Below are 21,804 nucleotides of genomic sequence, written 5' to 3' on the forward strand. Positions count from 1 at the left end.
TGTGAATAATGAGTATCATTAATAGGTTGTTACACGGTTCTATACATCTTTATGCATCCTCGTGTACTGTGGTGGCTGATTTTCAGTAGGAGCTTCCTATTTCTCTTCAATATCCCTGGAGATGCCACTTCCTGATAATATAACTAATGGTTTCCAGACATGACATCCTTCTAGTCACTTATGATATACATTCTGGTTCTTCAATACTTGACTAGATTACACATATATTCTTATTTTAGGGTCACTGAAAATTCAGTGGTTCATTAAAAGAATATTTGTTGCTAATATGTATTACGGCAACATCAATTATGGCAGTGTCACTGGTGTTATCAACTTCGTTTATCTAGTTTCATTTGATTATGACATTGTACATTTAAGGCATGGGGAATATGCAGTGCCCTCAAACAAATGAGGGGAAAAAGAGAGCGAATAAAAATGTCTATGTAAGTTCAGTGCCTGTGTATCTCTAGAATAATTCCATTGCTGCTGAGGGCAATATTATCAGTGAAGTTTCTTTTGAGTTACATTAATGTAATCAAGCAGTAGAGTCTGGCCCTCCTTGTCTTTAGCCGTGTCTCATCTTAACTGCTGAGGAAGAACACAGGTTATATTTGTGCTCACAAGAAGTAAACTGTCGTCAAAGGCTTAGCTTGCCTTTTTGTGTTCCCTTCTGAGACTGAACACAGGCCAATTTAAAGTGCAGACATTTAATAATGCAAGTTGTACTTGCACAAATGCAGTTGAAAGCTGTGAAAAGTATCCTTGTGCTGAGGTAGGTTTATGTGTTTTGTATAAAAATGATTTTAAAATGTTGAATCATGGGACCAAAGATCATAGAGATTTGTGAATGTCTGACACTTAGACCCTGCACTTAACTACGTTTAGGCAGTGAAACTTACTGACCAGCAGTGGGAAACTGATAGCCTTTAAACCTGTGGGGGAAGTATATAATGCTTTATGCCAAGAACCATGTCTTTTTTCTGAGTGGGTGGGTAATGTCGTGAAAGGGAAGACTGTTTTCTGGTTTTGTTTTTTTTTTTTTTTTAAATGAAAACAAATTAAGCAAAACTTTGCACATGAGAGGTGGGTGCTACTCAGTAGGGAATTTAGCCTGGGAAGTTGGCCCACCTGAATTCTGTTGTTGCCTCTGATGGTTTTTTAGGATCTTTGACAGATGTGATAGTCTTCAGATCCTAAGTACTGTAGAAGTATGGAGCTAAGCCGTAATTTGTCAGTGATTTAGATATTCATTAGTCTTCCAGCTTTCCAGTCAATTTTAATTTTTAAACTTTTTTTCTGGAAACACCTTATTAGTTATTAATTATTTTATATGAGTAATTAATTATTTTCTGCAATGACAACCTACTAATACTATGATATTTGTTTTTCTTTTGTGCTTATTTTTAACAGGACTCTTTGGCAGCAGAGATAGAAGGGTCAATGAGGAAAGAACTGCATTTAGATGAACCTGACTCTCCTGACTTGGCGTACGACTGAAAAGAATTTGTTACTAATCAATTGATTATATCTGAAGTTAATTATTATTTGATGAGAAAGGAAAAGACAGGAAATAGTTGAGCTAGGGATTTAGAAAGAAATATTTCTGGCAGAGTGTGAATGATAGAGAGAAAGGAAAATAAATTGACTTGTTATTGGGGTGGTTATATTTTCTGCTAAAGCTACCAAAAGAAAAAGCCTATGTATAGGTTTTGCTTTGTCTTATGAACTTCTTGTCCTCATTCCTGAGTGCTGAGAATGAGAAAAGGTTTGTTTTCTTGTGTGTTACTGTGCTAGGTTTCTTCAGTTAATGATTAGGGGATGAGTTCAATTCCTCGGGTTCTCTCTTCAGGTGTTATAACAGAAGTTACGAGGTAATTATTGATCTAATCCAGGTTTTACAGGGAGAACATCAGTGCAGGAAGGGATTCAGAGTGGTTGGGTACTTACAGTGTGATGCCCATTACACGTGTGCTAAAGTTCTCTTGAATTAAACAAGAGAGTGGTTTGAAACAAGTTAAGTACTTGTGACAGTCCAAAAGCTGTAGATAGATACAGCTTGGCAGAACTGGCCTTACTGACACCAGCTGCACACGTCCTCCAATAGGTTTATCTCACCTGTTTGTACAAAGCATGGCCTGGTTAACTTGAAACAATTTAATCCTATTTAGAGGGTCTGTTAGAGAAACAGAGTTTACAAAGAAAGGACAGTCAGAGAAGGTACAGTGGCCACTTTCCAGAAACCTTCTAAATATATTTACAAAAAGCTTGACACAAACCTTCTCTGAGCATGAGCCAAGAATTGTAAATGAGGCTTTGGCAGAGTGAAATATGGATTAGAACAATGTAAGATCAGAAAGACGTGAGCATGCTCAAACACCATAGGATCCTTTTGTCCTTCCAGAGTGATCTAACTTAAGGATAGTTTAACTTCTTTAGAATGTCTTTTATATTGCTATGCACGTACCAAAAGAGGATACCTTGGTGTTTTTGTTTTTTTTTATTTCATGGCTTGGCTTGTCTTGGTTTTATTGGTTTGCTCAGCAGTAGAAACTGTAACCTCTGTGGGACCGTTTATTGATAGATGCTCTTAGATTCAGCCTCTTAAAGATACCCAACTATAGACTTGGAGCCTACACACAAAGATTGCAACTTTTGAGCACTCATGGGCAGAAGAAAAGAAATTTGAATGACATTAAATAGCGTAAGGCATGCTGTCGTCGTTATACCCTGGCAGCGTTACCTTTAAGCTGGAAGGGATGTGCTGTTCCTGTGTTCAGCCATTGCTGAACTGTAAAACAAAGCAGAAATGGCACTTCTCTAGCATGATGTAGGGCAAGTTTATTTTGACAAGAAACTTCTGCTGAAGTGTCATCTGATCTTAATCTTGAAGCAGATGAACAACGTTTGTCATGATATCAGGACAGTGGTGATAAAGAATGAACTCTAGAAGTAGGTCAAAAAATCAGGTTTCCAGCCTTGACAGCCTCTCTCGCTAGACTCTTGGTCCATTATATTTCTGACTTTTTTGGCTTTTTTTTTAATGCTATTTAAGGGGGTTGGAAATTGGTTTCAAAAATAAAAAATACAAGACTTGCTTGCATAGAGATACTCAGTAGAGTAAATTCAAGTTATCTTTTAAAATGGATTAGCCAGTTCATAGTTAAGAATTGAACGGAGATCAATTTTGTTTTTTAAAAACTCATTTCCACACAATGGCTTTAAGGCATTTTTAGCTGATGTACTGAAATGTTCTTTCACTTAATTATTATTAATATTTGAGAGGGTCCATGCACATAATTCTCAAATGTTCTGTCTAAAGTATTCTAGGATGATGGAAATATTGTGTTGATGGATTGAATGTAATGGCCAGAGTGTAGTGAGTATGGGACCTTATGCATACTACTTTACAGAAAGTGTAAAGACAAGGTAGTTGGTGGAGCTGTGGATAGGAAGGGTCATTAACAAGCTGTTACCTGTTTTTCTGTTCCTTCGTAAGGTAAGAAGGCACTGTGTGATTATTAACTGTGTGTATGTCTTACCAGTCATCAGAAGCGGGTCTTTGAGACGGTGAGGAATGTTAACCAAGTTGTCAAGCAGAGATCCATGACTCCGTCACCAATGAATATCCCAGGCTCTAACCAGTCCTCTGCTATGAACTCAGTCATTTCTAGCTGTGTCAGCACTCCACGTTCCAGTTTCTATGGGGGAGACATCTCTAACGTTATGGTGGACAACAAGACCAATAGCATCATCCTAGAGACAGAATCCTCTGACAATGGGTCAGTACTGTAGCACTGGGCTTTGCTTTTGCTTTGTTTCTAACATAAAGTCAAAGCGTTTCTGTTTTCCTCTTTTTGTCTTACATTGTGCAGTTAACACAGTGACGTACAGCTTCAAAAGTGACTTTATTTTGTGCTTGTAGTTCTTGAGCGCTCAAGTTTATTTAAAAAGGAAAGCTTTTTGAAAGTACTGTGTGTCAGTGTCTGCAAGTTGCACCTGTTCTGAGATGCAGCAGCACCAGATGATGTAAAATCACCCTTTGGCTTTGCAACTGTGGGTCAACACTGAAAACTAATTATATTTTCACTATTTTACATTAATGCCAGGGAGTTCTGATCTAAGTTGCGGCTACAGCTAACTCTTACTTATTTATTTTTAGGATCAAAAAGTGTGTGTGTGTGTGTAGGTTACCTGATAGGAAAATTTCTGAATGAAACCAGTCAGAACTTTGCTCTTCCCGCAGTACAGCTCCACACTGTGCTGTGCATACTTTCCAGTAAAAACTACTTAATATCTCAAAGCAATGAATATTTGTCAGCATAATGCACTCTTGTAACTCATTATCGTGTTCTTGCAGCATTGACCCTGTAAGATGTGGACTGCTTACTTAGGTTTGTATAACCATAAGAGACCCACAACAAGTAGGCATCTCTCATTGCGTAGGAGGAAGCTCTTAAGTAAAGCACAGCTTATCCAACCAGGAGCTTCCAGGCAGAAACTAGGATTCAAAATGGTTTTAGTATGAAAGAGAAAGAAAATATTAATGTTTGCCTTTGAACTCTTTGGATGAGTAGCAAGTTGTTCCCAGACAGAGTGATTTAAAGGTATTGGTGAATGTCTCAAAACTGTCCTGTGGAAGTTTTAAGCATCTCTAAGAATTTTTTTTCTCCCCCCCCCCCCCCCCCCCCCCCCCCCCCCCCCTTTTCTTTTTTTTTGTGTGTGTGTCTCTCCTATCATGTTTTAGAAATGAAGACAGGATGAAGAAGCCTGGAACTCCAGGGACTCCAGGCTCCAGTGACCTAGAGACTGCCCTTCGCAGGCTGTCCCTCAGGCGGGAGAATTACCTCTCGGAGCGGAAGTTCTTTGAAGAAGAGCAGGAAAGGAAGCTGCGGGAACTGGCAGAAAAGGGTGAACTCCATAGTGGTTCCGTTACCCCCACAGAGAGCATCATGTCACTGGGAACTCACTCCAGATTTTCAGAATTCACTGGATATTCAGGATATTCAGGAATGTCGATCAGCAGTCGCTCCTACCTGCCAGAAAAGCTTCAGATTGTGAAACCACTAGAAGGTGATAACAAAGGGCCTCGGCCTTTATCTGTTCTTCTTAGTGACTCTTTGTGGTCTCTTATCCATCACCAGAAAGCAGGAAATCTTTGCAATACGTATTCTTTTTACTTTAGAGACAGTAATCCACGCTGTTGGTTTGAAATCTTCTAACTACTACATTTTTCCTCAAGCCTTAAAAGTGTTAGGAAACAATTCGAGCCACGGCAGTAAAATAAATGTTACAGGCTCCACATGCATCAGCAGTACAGCCTTACATCTAACCTAAATCCCAGTGTTGCCACTTCACACTTAGAAAAGGATGGTGCTTGAGTATCTGAAATCTAAACAACAAGAGTATTAGTTCATCAAATCATAGTTCTGCAAATCAGCGTCTGGAAAGACCTTTACCTACTTCAAATTGTCCAGTTGGTCAGTAGGACTATTTTTGTGATTAAAAATGAACTCTGGACTTTAATTGGCTGTTTGAGTGGCCACACATGAGTCTCTATGGCTTTGGTTTCATGTGTGACATGAGGTGGGTTTTTTAAAATCAAATGTCCTCCATATATTGTCTCAGAAGAAGGCAAGATCTAGGTAGGTGGTAGTCAGGGCTACAGCTTTATTTCAGAGTTAAGTGCATTTCTGTAGTCTGTCTAACAGAGCTGAGAGAGCACATATCCTGTAGTCTGCCTGGCTTTTTTCAGTCCTTTCATGTTGTTGCAGGAAATTAAAGTTCAGTAAACTCCTTCAGGTTTTAAACAAAATTAAGCTGATTTCCTATAGTGCTTCACAGATATGCTGGTTACATAATTTAGCTTTGGTTTCTCTCTCTCTCTTTCTTTTAACAGAACTCTGGTGTTACATTACATTGTCTATGTGTGTGTTAATGGCAAAAGTTCCCTTTTTCATCTTTTTAGAACAAACATTTCATCTATAAGGAGCATTTAGCATGACACATATTCAGAAGCAAAACCAGCTCTTCTTGTGTTCTGAAGAAAGTGATGTGCTGTATCTACCTATTCAAATGAAACTATAGCCATAGCACCCAAGTCCATACTGTTTAGCAGATTTTAGTAGTTTGTTTCCATGACTGGTTCTAAATATTCTTGTACCACATGAGGGAAGGGATGATCCAGCTTTGTTTCAGTTACTGGTTGCTACCACTGTAATAGATTTCTGTCGCCATCCCATTATATCTGTTTTTTTCTTCCAATAAACTCTTAAACTCTTATCATCTTTCTACCTGTCTGTCTTTTTTTTTTCCTGGTTTTGTTCATTGTTCTTACTGGATCATTTTTTTCCTTAAAATTATTGCACCTTTTAAAGTACTTCTTACGGTTTTACATCTCGTTTGTAGTAAGTTTGTGTCTGCCTGTTTCATAAGTTTAGTGTTTGTTATCTTTTATTAAATACATCTTTATGATTCTGTTCCTCGCTTCAGCTTAGGTTCTTTCATGAGTATTTTTCATAAGATTTAACTTTTTTCTCAACTTTGTGGATACTTTCAAACTACCGGGGCAAAGCTGTACCTGCAGACTGTTATCAGTAGTTGTGCTTTTGGTTTTTATTACTGTTTTCCTAAGGGTGCTTATGCCATAAAATGGGTAAAGAAAAAAATCAGTTCTATTATACCTTTCAGGTAGTTTGTTCCTTTAAAAAGCAATTCAAGTAGTCTGATCCTTTAAAAGCAATCTTTTAAATTCCACAGTAAAATAAATAGGGTGATAGAAGCACTAAGAAATGAATCTTCTTCTTTTGCACCTTTAAGAAAAAAAAACCCAAATGCTTACTTTTAGTGAAATGATTGCTTGATTTGACTTGCTTTAGTTAGTCTGCTGGGTTTTTTGGTTTGTTTTTTGTTTAAACTGTGCATCTGCAGCTTGTTGTACCATAAGCAAGAAATAGCACTCCTCGTGTCCTGTAGGGACAGTTTCCAAAAGAAACTAACAACATGTAGTGTCACAGAAATGTTAAAGCTCAAAAAATGCAGATGTTCTGGTGAATATATTTCCATAGGAAAGACACAAAACGTTATCAACTTAATGCTTATGCTCTGCAGAGTTTTTCCGAGTACAAATTTTGGTGAGCTTTAAGGTGAAAAGGATTACATCTTCAGAGCTTGCATATAGAAGTTAATTAGCAACAGGATTTTGTACTTGCATACTGTGCAAGTGTTTTTCTGTAACTTTTGAGGGTATTGTCATACTGCAAAGATCTGCTCTTTGCCTAAGACTGGACAATATCTGGCACTTCACTATGTTCTGGAATGTTTCTTTTATGTAGAAGCAAAAAAACTTGACCTTCGTGACAATTCGGGAATAAATACAAAAGTTATAGGGATGTTTTCTTCATTAGTTATTTATTTTGGGGTTGTAATCATTTCTACTTCTTGAGTCTTAAGAGTACCAATCAGTCTAAATCCTCTTTAGTCCCTCAAGAATTATTTAAAAAAAAAAATAGCACCGTTATCCAAAGTAATCTAGCAGATCCAATTATTCTGAGCTGAAAACTACAAGTTTTTGGAAAGTGAGATAGACTTAATTAAGATGCTACTCACTGTCCCCAGTCACTCTACAGAAGGACGTTTTCCCTGTTCACTTCCTGTTTACGATGAGCTCCCTGTAATGCAATATCCTTATTGTGAAATGAGAGGTTTTTCTCATTCCATAGGATTTCTCAGATGCAAAATAATGTGTATAAGAGCCATCCCTTCCTTAGTTATTACAGTGGTTTGGATTTTTACATATACCATGCAACGTACTGAACGTTCTCGGTCTTTGGGTAGCGGTGAGACGTTTGTATGCCAGCTCGTTGACTGCGTCAGTATCCTGCTTTGGGGAGAGGGGACAGGAACAAGGCACCAAAACTGCTCCGATGTGAGCTGGGAGAGATGAAAATAAAGATGTTTTCTTTGTGTCGTAAGACTTGGATAGGTCGCACGTTACAGCACGGTGATTGACTGGTGGACCCATAGGAAAACTTAGGCCCTCGTGAGCAGTGTTTACTCACTACTTGAGTCGTCAGATCAATCCTCCCGATTTCACTGGGCCCATCTCAGTGTGGATATCAATTTAATCTGATACATTGCTGTTTCTGACTCATTGTCTCCTATTGAACGCTGAATATTGAATGCTTTTCTCTGTAAAATGCACCTCTTTCCTCACTCAAAACATTTTTCTGCCGAGGATGAAGCTACAGGTACAGTAGCCTTTAGTCATGTAGTAGCTGCCTTCCTGTAGCACAGGGGCTCAGCTAAGGGCTGTGCGAGTATTTAGACTTGATGTGTAGGCCAGGGTATTATCTGCTGACACGTGCCTGGAGTTGATGTGGCTTTCTGACATATGGTAGAAAGCTGAAATTGCTGTGTAATCTGTGTGACTGCTGTCCTCCTGTTAGCCACCCGTAGTAAATTCTAGCATGTTTCTAGCACCTTTCTTAGTGTGAGCTTAATGTGGGAGTATGTGGTATATGTTTCTGTTAGAGCTTTCTGTGATGGTGCTCAGATGAACTGTTAAATGTTAATTCCTTCTACTCTTAATCCTGTGGATTTAGGGGACAAGAATATAAACGGAGAGGGGATGTGCGTGTGCACAACTATGCCACATCTTACCACCAGACTTTACCTATCTAAGTGCTTATGTGATCAATTTATTTCATATTGATCTGGAAATTATGAAGAGTAGGTGAAGTAGTTTTGCCTTGTAGTTTGTCTTGCAAGAAATATTAAAGCCTAGAAATATTAAACCCTGAAATATTAAAGGTTTGGAGCTCCCAAACCTCTGGTCTTCTGGATAAATGAAGTGGGATTTTCTGCCTTTTAGATCCTGGATTGATTACTGATTTATTTTGGTTGTCTTTGTGTTCCCTTTCAAGGTTCTGCCACTTTGCACCACTGGCAGCAGCTGGCTCAGCCTCACCTGGGTGGGATCCTGGACCCGAGGCCCGGGGTTGTCACTAAGGGCTTCAGGACACTGGACCTGGACCTGGATGAAGTGTACTGCCTTAATGACTATGAGGAAGATGAGACAGGTGACATTTCTTACAAGGGCCTAACTACCTCGACGCCAGTTCAGCACACAGAGACCTCAGGTGAGAGGTCACAAGCACAAGTGACTGTTTCAGACAACAAGAATAACCCCCGCCAGTCTCAGGCTTTCACAGAGGAGATGCAGGAGTCCGCGGCTGACGATGATGAGGGGTCTGGTGAGGGAAACTCATTAAGTCCAATAAAACTGACATCTTTACAGGATTTTGATTACTGGGCCATTCTCGCATCTCTCCAGAACAGCATCCATAGTATTGCTCTGTGTGTAGCATCTGCACGTTAGTGCGTGCGGCAGTTAGAACATAACCATTCTAACACTGGCTCAAAAATCCTTTCTTTAACAATCTTTTAATTTGACTTTTTTTTGCAGTAACAGCATCTGTGGTCGATATTTTGATAAGAGAAGGCTGCTAAAAGGAAGTGGTTCATTCACAAACCTTTGTGTGGCACGTATGCAACTTGTATGTGTATTTAGTGCACGCTCTTCAGTGTATATAATGTATAGATGATATATAATTTGTATGCCTATAGTGCAGGTATTCTTCTGTACATAAGAGATGATGCCGTACTTTGGGAAAAAAAACAGAGTCTAAACAATGACAAAAGGTGCATCTAAGTTGCCTTTGCTGAAACAAATGGAAGTGCCTTGAAAATCAAGCAAAGAAATTCTGCAAATTTAATTCAGTTACCTCAGATACAGTTACCTGGTTTTAAATGCCCTTTGAGATAAAGAATCAAGAGGATGTTTTTATGCAGAGAATAATGACATTTCCCTCATTCCCTTTCCACCACACTATTAAATTCTATCCTTCCTATTTATACCACATTAAGACTTTTAATTTTTACAATTTTTTAATTTTAAGACTTTTAATTTTTAACATTTTTAAGTGACGCAGTACTGCATGAGTTATACTCTGAACTGACATTTGCGGCCTATTATTGCACAAGGCTACAGGTTCTCAGACTACAGATGTGTTTCGAGTTTGTGTGGTTTCTTTTTTTGTTGTTTTTTTTTTTTTGTGGAGGGTTTCATTTGTTTTTCTTTTAATAAACTATATAGGAGTGTTAGTCTTTGTTAAGATTTGCCACTGGTAAAGAATTACATTTAGTCCAGAATCAGAAAACTACCAGAACTCCTTTTTCTTCAGACATCTTGTTTTTACATAGCTACTTCAAATGAGGACACGTCCTTCCCCCTCCTTTTTATGGAATCAATCATAATTTATTATTTGACTGGTCTTTGGAAGATTAGATTGTCTCAGGGCTAGACAATAGTATTTCTGTTATTTCCATGAAGTGCGGGGTATCCTCGGGTCTCACCGAAATGGCAGTTCAGTGCTTTCACCTATTGAATATAAGCTACTTTTTGCAGTCAGTTGTATTAAGCTTAAACTTAGAATCGTAGAATCGTTTCGTTTGGAAGAGACCCTTAAGATCATTGAGTCCAACCATTAACCTAACGCTGCCAAGTCTGCCACTAAACCACGTCCCTCAGCACCACACCTACACATCTTTTAAGTACCTCCAGGGATGGTGACTCAGCCACTTCCCTGGGCAGCCTGTTCCAGTGCTTGAACATTCAAACCCTTCAACTTCCCTTTTCATTGGCAAAAATTGTCCTCGTTCTATGAGATCTGTTGCCTAGGAATAATGATTATGTTAACTTTTTATACTATGGAAATAAATATTGCCTTCACAGGAGTTGTGTACCATTTTGGATGTTATTCAGGTGTTTATCATTTTGAAGAGTCTAAATAACAACAGCAAGAAAAGTTGGAGATCTAGGAAATGTGGACTGAAATAATCAAAGACTGAAATAACTGGCACTTTTTAGGATCTATGGAATAAAAGATTCAAAAAAAGATATGATTCATCTTAAAATGTGTTGCTGCAGAGAGGAAGGGAACAAGCAGTTCTTCATGTACTCAGGATACAATAATTGTGCAAAAAAAAAAAAGCTATTCAGGTTACACTTTGGGTGAAGAGTTTTCAAACTGTAAGAATATTCAACACAGGAACATGTCAAATTTGGAAACCTTATTGTCATGGACTATATGTAGACAGGGATATAGATGTAGTTTAGGTTTTTTGGTTGGTTTTTTTTTTAAGAACGGATTAGTAAAACATTTGTGGGTAATAATTTGGAAGAGGTCTTTGTTTGGAGTAGAAAAATAAATGCAGACCTGCACTATGATTCCAGACTGGCAAGAAAGACTAGTATTTCCCTCCATTTCCCTGCTCCATTACAGTTTGAATACAGGTCACTGTTATGAACAGGTTATTCCCTAGTTACTGCTGATTTTGCCTGGGAGAAATCTAGTTATCTCAGACAAGGTTTTTAAGTATGTTCCCTACCTTATAAATTGGCAAGTAACAAAATCTATGAAATTGCCCTAGAAATCTTATTTCATCGTGAATTGTTTGCTGAGTAATTTTTATACGTTACAGAAATAGAGAAATTGGTCAATATGAATAACTTTGATGTGCAGGTAGGGGTGTGTATGTCCTCACATGCGTTTCCTCAGAGTGCTGTCACAAACACAAAGTTACGACCTCGTTGTTTGCATGATTCCAGGGGAGATTCCAGGCAGCAACGTACAGAACGAGCTCTTGCTAGAGAATGTGGGAGTAAAATAAAAAGGGAAGGAGAGAAATGTCTTGGGTACAATCTTTAGTGATAGTGCTTTTGCTTGTAATCCAAGATAGCTCCATTGTGGAAAAATCTAGCTTGAGAGGTTCATAAAAGCCAGAAAGTATCTCCCTGCAGTTGCCGTTGGCAGGCCACAGAGTGTGCCAGTCTAGAGCTCTACTGGTCCAACCTGGGAACAAAACGCTTCTGGAAAGCCAGTGCCCACAAGGACCATGCGCAGCAGGTGTAATCATCTTAGTCTTTTGGGTGGGTGTCCGCTTCATTTCATATGTGTGCTTTGAGGGTTGTATCCCACCATTTTTTCACTCGAGATGTTCTGTGGCAGAGCACTATGAGGTTCTATTTTTACTGCCATTTTGTGGGTGTGTAGAGTGCTGCTCGAGCGAGCCCTAAGAGAAGTCATTTTAACATCCAGGCACAGGAGAACAAACATTGCTGGTAGTGCCAAAAATGTCTTGTAGACAAAATAAATATATTCAGAACAGAGTATCAGTTGTTTGTTGTTGAGTGATGGATAGAGTCAGACATCATTCTGACTAAATAAGAAGTTATGATCCTTGAATTTTCCTGTCCCTATGTTGAGACCTGTAGTATCCATTGTTATGTAAATAACTTCCTCACCGTATATGCAGATTATATCCCAATTATGACACTGAACATTTCAGAAGAAATTAACACACATGTAATTTATGACCTGCAGTCGGTCTGGCAGAGCTACATACTGGGTGTGGGCTCAGTAATTTTATGGAGGATTGTAAATTCCAGAATCGCAGTTCAAGCCTAATAACTCAGGAATAGTTTGAAATTTGTGTATCGCTTGAGTAGACTCTCAGCATAATTGGAATGGTAAAGAAGTTATAGGACATGGCATTGGTAATACCATCTAGGACAAGTAATTTTTGCAGCACAGATTTTTAGTAACCTCTATATTTTTTTTATTCTTTGAAAGAAAACTGTAGTATATTTTAAAACTGTACAGAGTCTGTTTTTTTGGGGGGGTGTGGGCTGTCCTGGTTTTCTTGTTTTGTTTTGGTTTGGTTTTTTAATTCATTGCCTTTTGAGTTTCCCTTAAAAAAAAAAAAACCTCAAGCCATTCAAAGCACTTCAAAATGAGAACATTCACAACATTATTAAGTTGGAAGGGCTACACTTGATTCAGCCTGTGCTTAATTGCATGCTAGTTTTAGGTGCATGAACTGGTCTTCAGTACTTGTGTTTGTTATTTTCACTGACTGATTGCTTTGAACAGACATGTGCACAGCATCATGGGATCAGCCCTCTTGTACTTTGTGTTTAGACCTTAACAGTGACATGGAGATCTTTCCAAATAGATGCCTAAAATCACAAAAACACATAATGAATGTCTTATGAGTTGTTTTTAGCATGATTACTATATGTGCATCTAAGAGGTTACCATTGTACACAAAAGCAATAAATTTTGTAACTCTTCTTAGAACTAAGGTATTGATGCATATTTAAATACACTTTATTTTCAAATGGCATGAATATTTCACAGTAATTATTTCTTTAAGAAAAATCTGTCAGCATTTGCTATCTGTGCTGTTAAAATGCTAGAATTTTAATTTGGAATCCTGGCCTACATAAAATCATGTTGAAGCCACATTAAATACAGCTAAGAACATACTGTCCAAAGAATACCTGCCTTAGTTCAGTTTTTCATCTCTTGATGTTTCCAAAGGCAAAATAAATGGAAAGTTTGGAAATGCAGATATTCAGAAAATAATTTTATTGTCAATTGTTAAAGAAACTTAATAGGAGTAATGCTCCTGGCATAGATGTGTGGATTCTTGGAGGTTTTGAGCATTCACGGCTACCCTTGAAACCAATGTTCTCTGAAAGACGTTACAGCGGTGTGTTCTGAAGGACATCTGAAGGCACCTAAACACCTTTAGGAGAGCACCATGCTCACATTTTACAGCTGTTGTGTTTATCACCCATCTCCATGTTGTTTTGGTAGTTAACCCAGGCATCAGCTCCAGCATAGCCTGTATTCTTCCTGTTCTGTCAGCCAGGAGTTTCCAGTGCAGGTAGCACCGGGCATCAGAGCTGTCACCTTCAGTCACCTGGAGGGGATGAACTCTGCTGAATTGAGAGAGTAGATGAAACAGCTGTCTTGTCCTGTGGATCCTGATAGGGTTTTGTGACCTAGTTTTCAGGAATTCCAGCTTACCAAAGAAGGGAGCTGGTGGCATAGACTGGCAAAAGCAAAGTCCGTAGCTTGTATCCCAAATGATGACACTGGAGGAAAAAAGTGCCTCTTCATGGTCCTTAGTTATCCTTTTCCAAAGCAGGCACAGCTTTATTTTCTCTTCAGCAATAAAATAAACTTCTGATGCTTTAAAACACCTTCTGTTGCTCTGAGGACTCCCCGACCTGATTGTCATTCCACCCCTGTCTCACCAGCCTGTGCTAGAGATGCCCAAATTCCACTGCACTCTCTGCTGAAAGAGCAGGGAACCAGGTTTCCTCCTTTTGTTAAACATGCCAAAGAAATGATGAGCAGAGTGGCTTGCTTCAGAGCTGGGCTAAAGCTTTACTTTTGTGCCCGTCGGGATCAAGCCATGTTCTGAAGATTTCTGATTTTATTTTTTTTTTAAAAGCTCATTTTTACATAAATCTGTATTTGCTGGAATAGATGTTTTTATAAAATGCAGAGACTTAGTGTACGTTGTGAGCTCTCTGCCTCCTCACTGTTCCTCTAGCACAGCAGCGAAGTTGAGTTTGGAACCAGTGGGACAAAAGCGAATGGTGTTTTAGTATAGCTGCCTCTTACGAATCTTCCTCAGACGCAGTTTGTCTTGATGCATTTTGTGGATGGGGCAGGCCACTAGTTTACCTACTGTAATTTTGTACCTTTCTCTGCGTGAGCTGGTTGAAAGTCCAGGTTAAACAGTGTTTTGATGGTTCCCTGAGCAGAAGATCGTGTCCTAAATGCATCTGGTTTGCTGTTTGCACTTAGCGGAATGGTCCGTAAGCCGAGTTCTGAAGCTGGATGTGAAACAGCTCTGAGCGATATAAAATCAGCTTCATGTTTTGAGGGGGCAAGGCTCTGCTTTACCAGGAGATGGAGCTCTCTGCAGTCACTTTGACTAGTACCTGCCTTTTTTTTTTTACTTAAAAGATGTTTTTACAAGTGTTTGTGTTTACAGGAGGGTTGCTTTCAGCTATAATGTTTTGCCTTTTTCCCAAAATGCCTAAGAGTTGCTTGGGAGAGCTTAATAAGGTAAAGAATCATTAATTCCTGAGAGATAAAACGTGATCCAGCAGCAGTTTAAGGTTTAGCTTGAATTTTAATTTAGGGCAAAAATGCACATATAGTTTAGTTTATGGTTTCCTGATGGATAAAATTACATGATGTTTCTGTAAAGTTTGTTAAACGCTGAATTATGTACAGGTTCTTTTTCATACAGATATGAAGCCTCATTGTTAATCATCTACTACTTTGAAAAAGAGGGTATAAATAAAACATTTGACTTCAGCCACAGTCACATGGAGCAGAAGTTTATATTTAAAATAATGCTTTGGTGTATGTACATATGAAGATAGTCTCTCTTATTGTAAACTTATATGTTATTTCCTCACATATTTATACCAACTCAGGAGATGGCCATTCTTATGTAAAATTACGAGGTTAGGAATGAATCATTTTGTTTCTATTTTATAAACTTTGTTCATTTACAGCAACAGGTTCTGACTCTTTGTATTGTGTCCAAAGGATGGAAAATGCTACAGCAATATGATACGCCCCATTGTTGACTGATGGAGGATGAAGCTGGTACAGGACTTTCTTAGTGGTATTTGAGGGTGGAATACATCCTTGGAAAGGCATTGGGGTTTTATATATAATTTCAATTTGTTTCCTCTTATTAGAGTCGGTGATTTCTCTACTTTTAGCAGCCTTCTCCTATCTCTGACTCATTAATAGCAATGAGTCTCGCTTTTGCTAATGCAGCTATGTATCTTCAGTGTGCCTGTTTCCAATCTGAGGGGATGCCCAGTGGATATTGCAGATGGGGAAAATGCACTTCTTGTATTACAGCTATGTGCTTTGGGTTGAGCTTGCAATCTTAAACCGGCATTGCTTTATTCTGTTCTCTATTCATCATCCAGGGATAATTGCCTTGTTTCTACTTGATTCATGTTGAAGTCCTTTGTTTTCTCTAAATAACCAATTTTTTCATGTCCGGTTATTTGAGCTCTTTCTCCAGATTTTCTTTTAACTCTCTACAATATGGAGAGAATCATGATTGCTAGGCTGTGCTCCCTTGTAATAGCTTTTATAGCGCTCACACTAATCTCTAAAGCAACTGGATTCCTGAAGCATCATAATTACCGTCTCTGGAGGTGAAGTAGAGCTTGTTGTTATGTTATGCTGTGCTAACATTTGAGTGTGTTAACGTGACGCTCCAGGGGGTTTTTAGAAATATCCTTCTTTAATGTACAGCAGTACATTCCAGCACGAACGAGAAGGTACCTCGAGTCACCCATTGTATGCTTAGCCACTTCTGCTTCCACTGTTCACACTCCCCATGCTCTACCCTTCACACACTGCTTATATGTGTTCTTAAAGGACTACCTAACTGCACACGCTGTTTGGGAGCTGTGATACTTCATATGTGAAAAGGGAACACAGCCACAATTAAGACTTGCCTTGCTTCTGCTAAGCATCTCTGGAAGTTCAGAATGGTGTCTGGTCTATTGGTCGATCTGTCTGTCCTTTGCAATGTGTTGAGTAGCTGTGTACTGTGGTATTAAAGTGTGGCTTAATCAGGGAACGGCTCAGAGGGTTGGGTAGGACTGAGGGGGAGGGAGCTGCACACAGTTTTATTGTGCATGTCTTTTGGCCACTGCTAAGTTTGGTTACTAAGTCAGAGAACCTATGCAATCATGATATCTTTGATGTAATATTTAACTCCAGGAGTTTTTAACCAGCTTTTCAGATGCATGGCTCTTAAATTTCGTAGTTATTTTGCAATGGTCACAGCTGCGTGATACAGCAGGTTAGTATATCCACAGAAGTAGGTCTACTAAGAAGAAAGAAATTGGCCGAAGTCCTTAATTTTTAAACTGAGCTGTATTACTTCATTCCCAAATTACTGATACACTGACAGAGTGGCATCGTTACAGCCGCATTTGTGGGGAAATTATTTACTGAACTGTTTACAAATATTCAAAAACTGCTATGTTGTGCAGCTGAGGACATACATTCTGAAAGAACCTAAACACACGCACAAGAGAAATGTCACAGATGTACAGTAGTGGATCCAAAAAAACTACCACTTTCCTTACTGTGGGTGTGAAAAGTCAGAGACAGAGAAACAGGAATGTGTCTGTCCCCTCCCTGCCCCAACAACCTATGTTCCTGTAGCATTAGCAAGCTGGATCCATTACTGAGAAGTAGTGGGGATACCTTTTTGTGGGTCAATCTAAAAGCTGAAATGCACGAGTGCTCCTGAGCTGGTACTAGAAAATGCTGCTTGTGATTTCCACTGATGCAAGTTACTACTTTAGATGATGACAAGCATTTCAAGCACTGCCTTGCCTGAATCTGGTTTGAGCAAGACTTATCTGTGGTGTTAGTGATCATGGGGAAGTTTCAGCAGACCCTTTTAGCGCTGGCCTTGGAGTGCTAGATGTGTTTGTTTTGGAGAACAAGTGTCTGTTAGACACCGTAGTACTTGTGTGTATTTCACTTTTCTTGCATTGATCCCATCCGAGGTACCTCATACTTTTTGCATCTGTCTTATCAGCACACAGAAGTTTGGTTTTCCCCTTTTCTGTGTAAAATGCAAAGAATTTGCTTTTTTTTAATTTAGTACCTCATCCTGGGAAGTGCATGTCACAAACCAACTCCACCTTCACCTTCACCACCTGCCGCATTCTGCACCCTTCCGATGAACTCACACGAGTCACGCCAAGGTAAGGGTTTCCTGTGATGGCAAAGCCTTTTGCTCTGAGTTTTCCCTGTAAGGAAATGCAAAGTAATGGCATAAGAAAAAGCATGAGCTGCACTGGTGAAACTACAACATGCCCCCGAATTATTCTTCCCATTTTGAGTTACCTCAACCTGACTTTATTTGAGAGGCATGTGTAATGTTTTAGAAAGCCAAACAAAATATCTTAAGTTCTGTTGTCTCTAGTTAAAATATTGCAGGATCAGACATAACTAAGCTGGCTTCCAGGATCCAAACCTGACTACCCTTGATCTGAATCTAGTTGCAGTCTTCACGCGTGAATGTGCAAAATGTGGTCTTTCACAAAAAATATGAGAGAGATTTTTCCGGGGAGGAAAAATAGAAATATTTGGCACAGCAGAAAAAGGGATGTGCAGGTAAAGAAATCCAGGAAGAACATGAGGAATGGAGGAGGAAATGTACCTTAATCAAAAACAGGGAGCCGTCGACTTTGTTCTTGGTGTAATTGTTGGAAACGAGTTCATAGTAGCCAGACCAAAACTAATGAGCTGGCTTAATAATAGCAAGTGGCATGTACAGGCAATCCATGCTGGTACAAGGCAATTCTGTAGCCTTATAGAAGGGGAAGACCTGAGAAGCAGAGAGGGTGAGTGAACTTCCTACCTAAAGAGGGATCTTTCCTTCCTTAGCAAATCAGTATTTAAAGAATGTTTTTTCTGTTCAGGAGAATGCCTCCTCGCTTTCTCTGCCCCTCCCAGCTCCTGTGTGGGAGCGTACCATTGTGTAGGTCCCCGTTTGGAGATGATGTGTCTAGACACATCATCTCAGGTACTTTTCATGCGTACCTGAGGAACGCATGAAAAGTAAGGGTGTTAAATATGAAAACCTGTGAGGTGGAATGGAAATGGATGGTGATTAAATGTAACTTTTCTGCTCCCCTTTCTGAACTAAGCTAGTTAATCATGGCCTGGATGGTTTTTCTTTACTCTTTTCTGTCTTCCTCTCCCCTCAACACTGTTACTGAAGAGATCATTTTATATGGCTGCAGTTCTATTTTAATTTTCTTATTATTGTTGAATTGCTTTAATTGTGGTCCTCATAAACTCCTTTATTACATTGGTTACTAAATCTAACAAGCCAGCCATAACCGACAGCTAAATTCAGTACATTTTCAGGTGCCTTAGGCCAAAGTTCATCATTCATTCAAGAGGAAAAAGAGCAAAATTAAACGCTATGATGTTTTCAGCAGACATGTTTAAGGAGCTCCTCCTTACCAACTGTAAACAATTCTTCACAGGTCATGTGAGGAGGACGAGGAAACTGCATTATGTCTCGTTATGCTGAGAGGAGGTATAGGGCAGACACTATGACCCAGCGTGGCAGGGGGTGAGCAACACTGCCAGCACCATCTGTGTTGGCAGGGTCATGTACAAGGAATGCTAGTGTGTGTGGCACCAGCTAACCCGGGGAGTTTTGGTATTTACCTACCTGGTTGCGTTTTAACCCAGCCTCTAACCCAGGTGACGCTCTAACCTGACTAAATTTCATCTAGCTACATGAAGTGCTCTTTTATTTGTTTCTTTTCTCAATCTAACACTGAAACTGTCACTGGGCTGAGTTGCTGAGGCCAGTTTGAGTCTGTTTCTGTGGTTGTGTCCAGGCTGCTCTGCAGTGGTGGTCAGTTTGATGTGGAAAATATTTCCCTGTTAAAGCAATACCGAAATGGTCAAACAAACAAAAAAAGCAACACTTACATAACAACTGCTTTCTTGCAGGGGTGTCTTTTTTTTTTTTTTTTGAATTGCACTGTAGTGTGTACCTGTGCTGACAAATTAGTAGAAATACTAATCTAAATATCTGTGCAACTGAAATCTGGAGCTGGAAAGAATGAAGCTGTTGGGAGTTAATAAGCCACGAGTTTTCATCTCGTGACTAGGACATCTTAGAAGCCTGGTAATTAACCCCTATGTCTGGGTTTCCAAAAGGTACTTGGTCGTACCCTGTAGAAAGTCAGTTCACACAGTAAGTTCTCTTTCTCTTTCTTTTCCCTCCCTTGTGCTTTTCAAGACGACTTCTGTACTTCTGCGTTTAGCGAGTGTGGGAGATGCATCACAGTGGCTGTCACTGCTCTTTAGTTCCACCATGGACTGGAATCAGAGCTATGAAGGTCCAGCTTTAATCAATGTTTAAGAGAAGACTTGTGAACTAACTTCTCCTTTCCACTCAGCCTTGCCTTCAGAGTGCGTGTGTGCTGCTGCAGCAGGCGTGTGTGGCCTCCTTAGCTCTGCTGCGAGGGGTCCTGCTCCCCAGCCGCTGATTCAGTCCAGGCAGAGCGAAGAGGACAACAGGAGAGCTTGGCTTAGCACATCTGCCACGTGCACTGACAGCCACACCACGCAGGGGGGTGCAAGAAGACCAATTCCAGAGCCACTTAGCAAGGCTGCTTTTCAAGTTATACCACTCTTAATACTAGTTTTCTCAAACATGTGCTTCACTGCAGTTTACAAGTAGGAATACGTGGGATTCCTCTTGTTGAATTGCAACTGCAGGGTAAAAATCCTTTGGCAGTTTCACTTGCTTATGGTAGAAGTTGGTACAGTTCCAAATCACTGCAGAGATCATGTTGATCAGATCCTATTTAATCATGGAGAGGAGGCATGACTTGTGACTTCATATGATATCAGGCTAATATTCCTTTAATTAAGGAGTGCCTTAAAGATGCTAAAGTACTCCTGACTTTTAGATGGTGACTGGACTAGGGGTTGTAGTGTTATATTAACTCATGTCAGCTGGTCGCTGTATACTGTTAGACGTAGTACTAAGCTCATCAGAAGCTGTGGCTCAGAATAAAACATTCCAGGACATCTAACCTGACATTCACAGTAGTGTTGGCTACCCAGGGTTCATTAACGTAAAGTGAAATGAGATTGCAAATTCCAGTCAAGACATCATCTAGGCCCTTTTGTCCATATGGGCGAAAAGGGTGCAATTCATTCATTGGCCTGAGGCTTCTCTACACCTGGAGATCCAACCAGATGGTCTCGGTGTGGCTGTTTGATGCATTTCTCGTACAGAGAACCCAGCGTAAGTTAAAGTTGTGTGTTATGGCTGAGCTGATCCAACAGGGTGGCCCTGGGGAAGGTCCCACTCTTTCCCCTGTTCCTTCCCCTCCCAGCAGCTTAGTCTTCCCACTCTCTTGCACTGGCTGTGGTTTTTGTCTGACTCTTTGCTGAGTGTCTTCTGCTTGCTAACCTGGCAAGGCAAAGGCGAAGATTTCCTTCTTTGAACACTGATGAGCTCTCAGGTCAGTGAATTCCCTGTTAGTATAAAGTGTCGCATTGTTCAAGACCCTTTAAATGCCATTAGAGGGGATGAATCCATGCCTAAGAAATATTGCTGTGGAATTTACTATTTTACACGTGTATATGTGGCAAAAAAACATCATTTGAGCATAGTTAGAAATAGTTGGAAGCTTTTTTTTTTAAAGGTGCATGGAATCTTTGGGATTCTCCCAAATAGACATGAATTTGGAGTGTCATGGATGTCCCACATGTCTTGTTTCTGGAATAACTGAGTACACCATGACTTAATGGATGGTGTACCTTGGACTGCATAAATTTTGAGTGGGGATTATCCACAGGTAAACATGTTGTGGCTAACCTGATCTATAAGGATCAAGTTTTTTAAGGATGTCAGTGTAGTGCCAGAAACACTCAAACATCAGTGTCCATGAGATCTCATACTGTGGCACAAAGGATTTGGAATATCTCGTTTGTGTTGATAATTCTTTGGAAATAGACGCTGCATTGAGTGTGTGTTCACTCGGATGGTCAGCTTATGGGGAGGGGACAGTCTGCCGGAATGAATGCTATTTGATATGCCTCAGGAAATCCCAACCCCTGATAACTAGCAGTAGTGTGCTTCAGAAAACAAAATGCAGTAAGATAGCGCTAAACTGAAGTATGTGATGTCTGTCACTTGTTCTAAATGTGCAGATTATTGCCTATTTAATATTTTCCTGTCCACTGCCTGTACATAGTTTATTTTGAGAAGAAAGAACTGGAACTGGGGAGCAATTTAGCCAGGTTTCAAACTATAGAAATTAATGTTTTACCAGATTGACAG

At 39.7% G+C, this 21,804-nt stretch overlaps 1 protein-coding gene across 2 annotated transcripts in view; it reads left to right on the plus strand.

Moving 5' to 3' along the window:
* Nucleotides 1-21,804, plus strand: part of TRAK1 (trafficking kinesin protein 1) — a 109,579-nt gene that overhangs the window by 84,054 nt on the left and 3,721 nt on the right. The window contains exons 12-16 of one of the 2 annotated variants that reach the window (XM_068405354.1): nucleotides 1,411-1,487; nucleotides 3,543-3,779; nucleotides 4,745-5,070; nucleotides 8,922-9,251; nucleotides 17,581-17,683. In XM_068405354.1, the coding sequence (XP_068261455.1) occupies nucleotides 1,411-1,487; nucleotides 3,543-3,779; nucleotides 4,745-5,070; nucleotides 8,922-9,251; nucleotides 17,581-17,683 (1,073 nt within the window). The remainder of the gene's footprint in view (nucleotides 1-1,410; nucleotides 1,488-3,542; nucleotides 3,780-4,744; nucleotides 5,071-8,921; nucleotides 9,252-17,580; nucleotides 17,684-21,804) is intronic. The other variant, XM_068405355.1, reaches the window with a different exon arrangement.

This window comes from Nyctibius grandis, chromosome 7 (assembly GCF_013368605.1).
Source record: "Nyctibius grandis isolate bNycGra1 chromosome 7, bNycGra1.pri, whole genome shotgun sequence".
In the NCBI taxonomy this organism is placed as follows: Eukaryota; Metazoa; Chordata; class Aves; order Nyctibiiformes; family Nyctibiidae; genus Nyctibius; species Nyctibius grandis.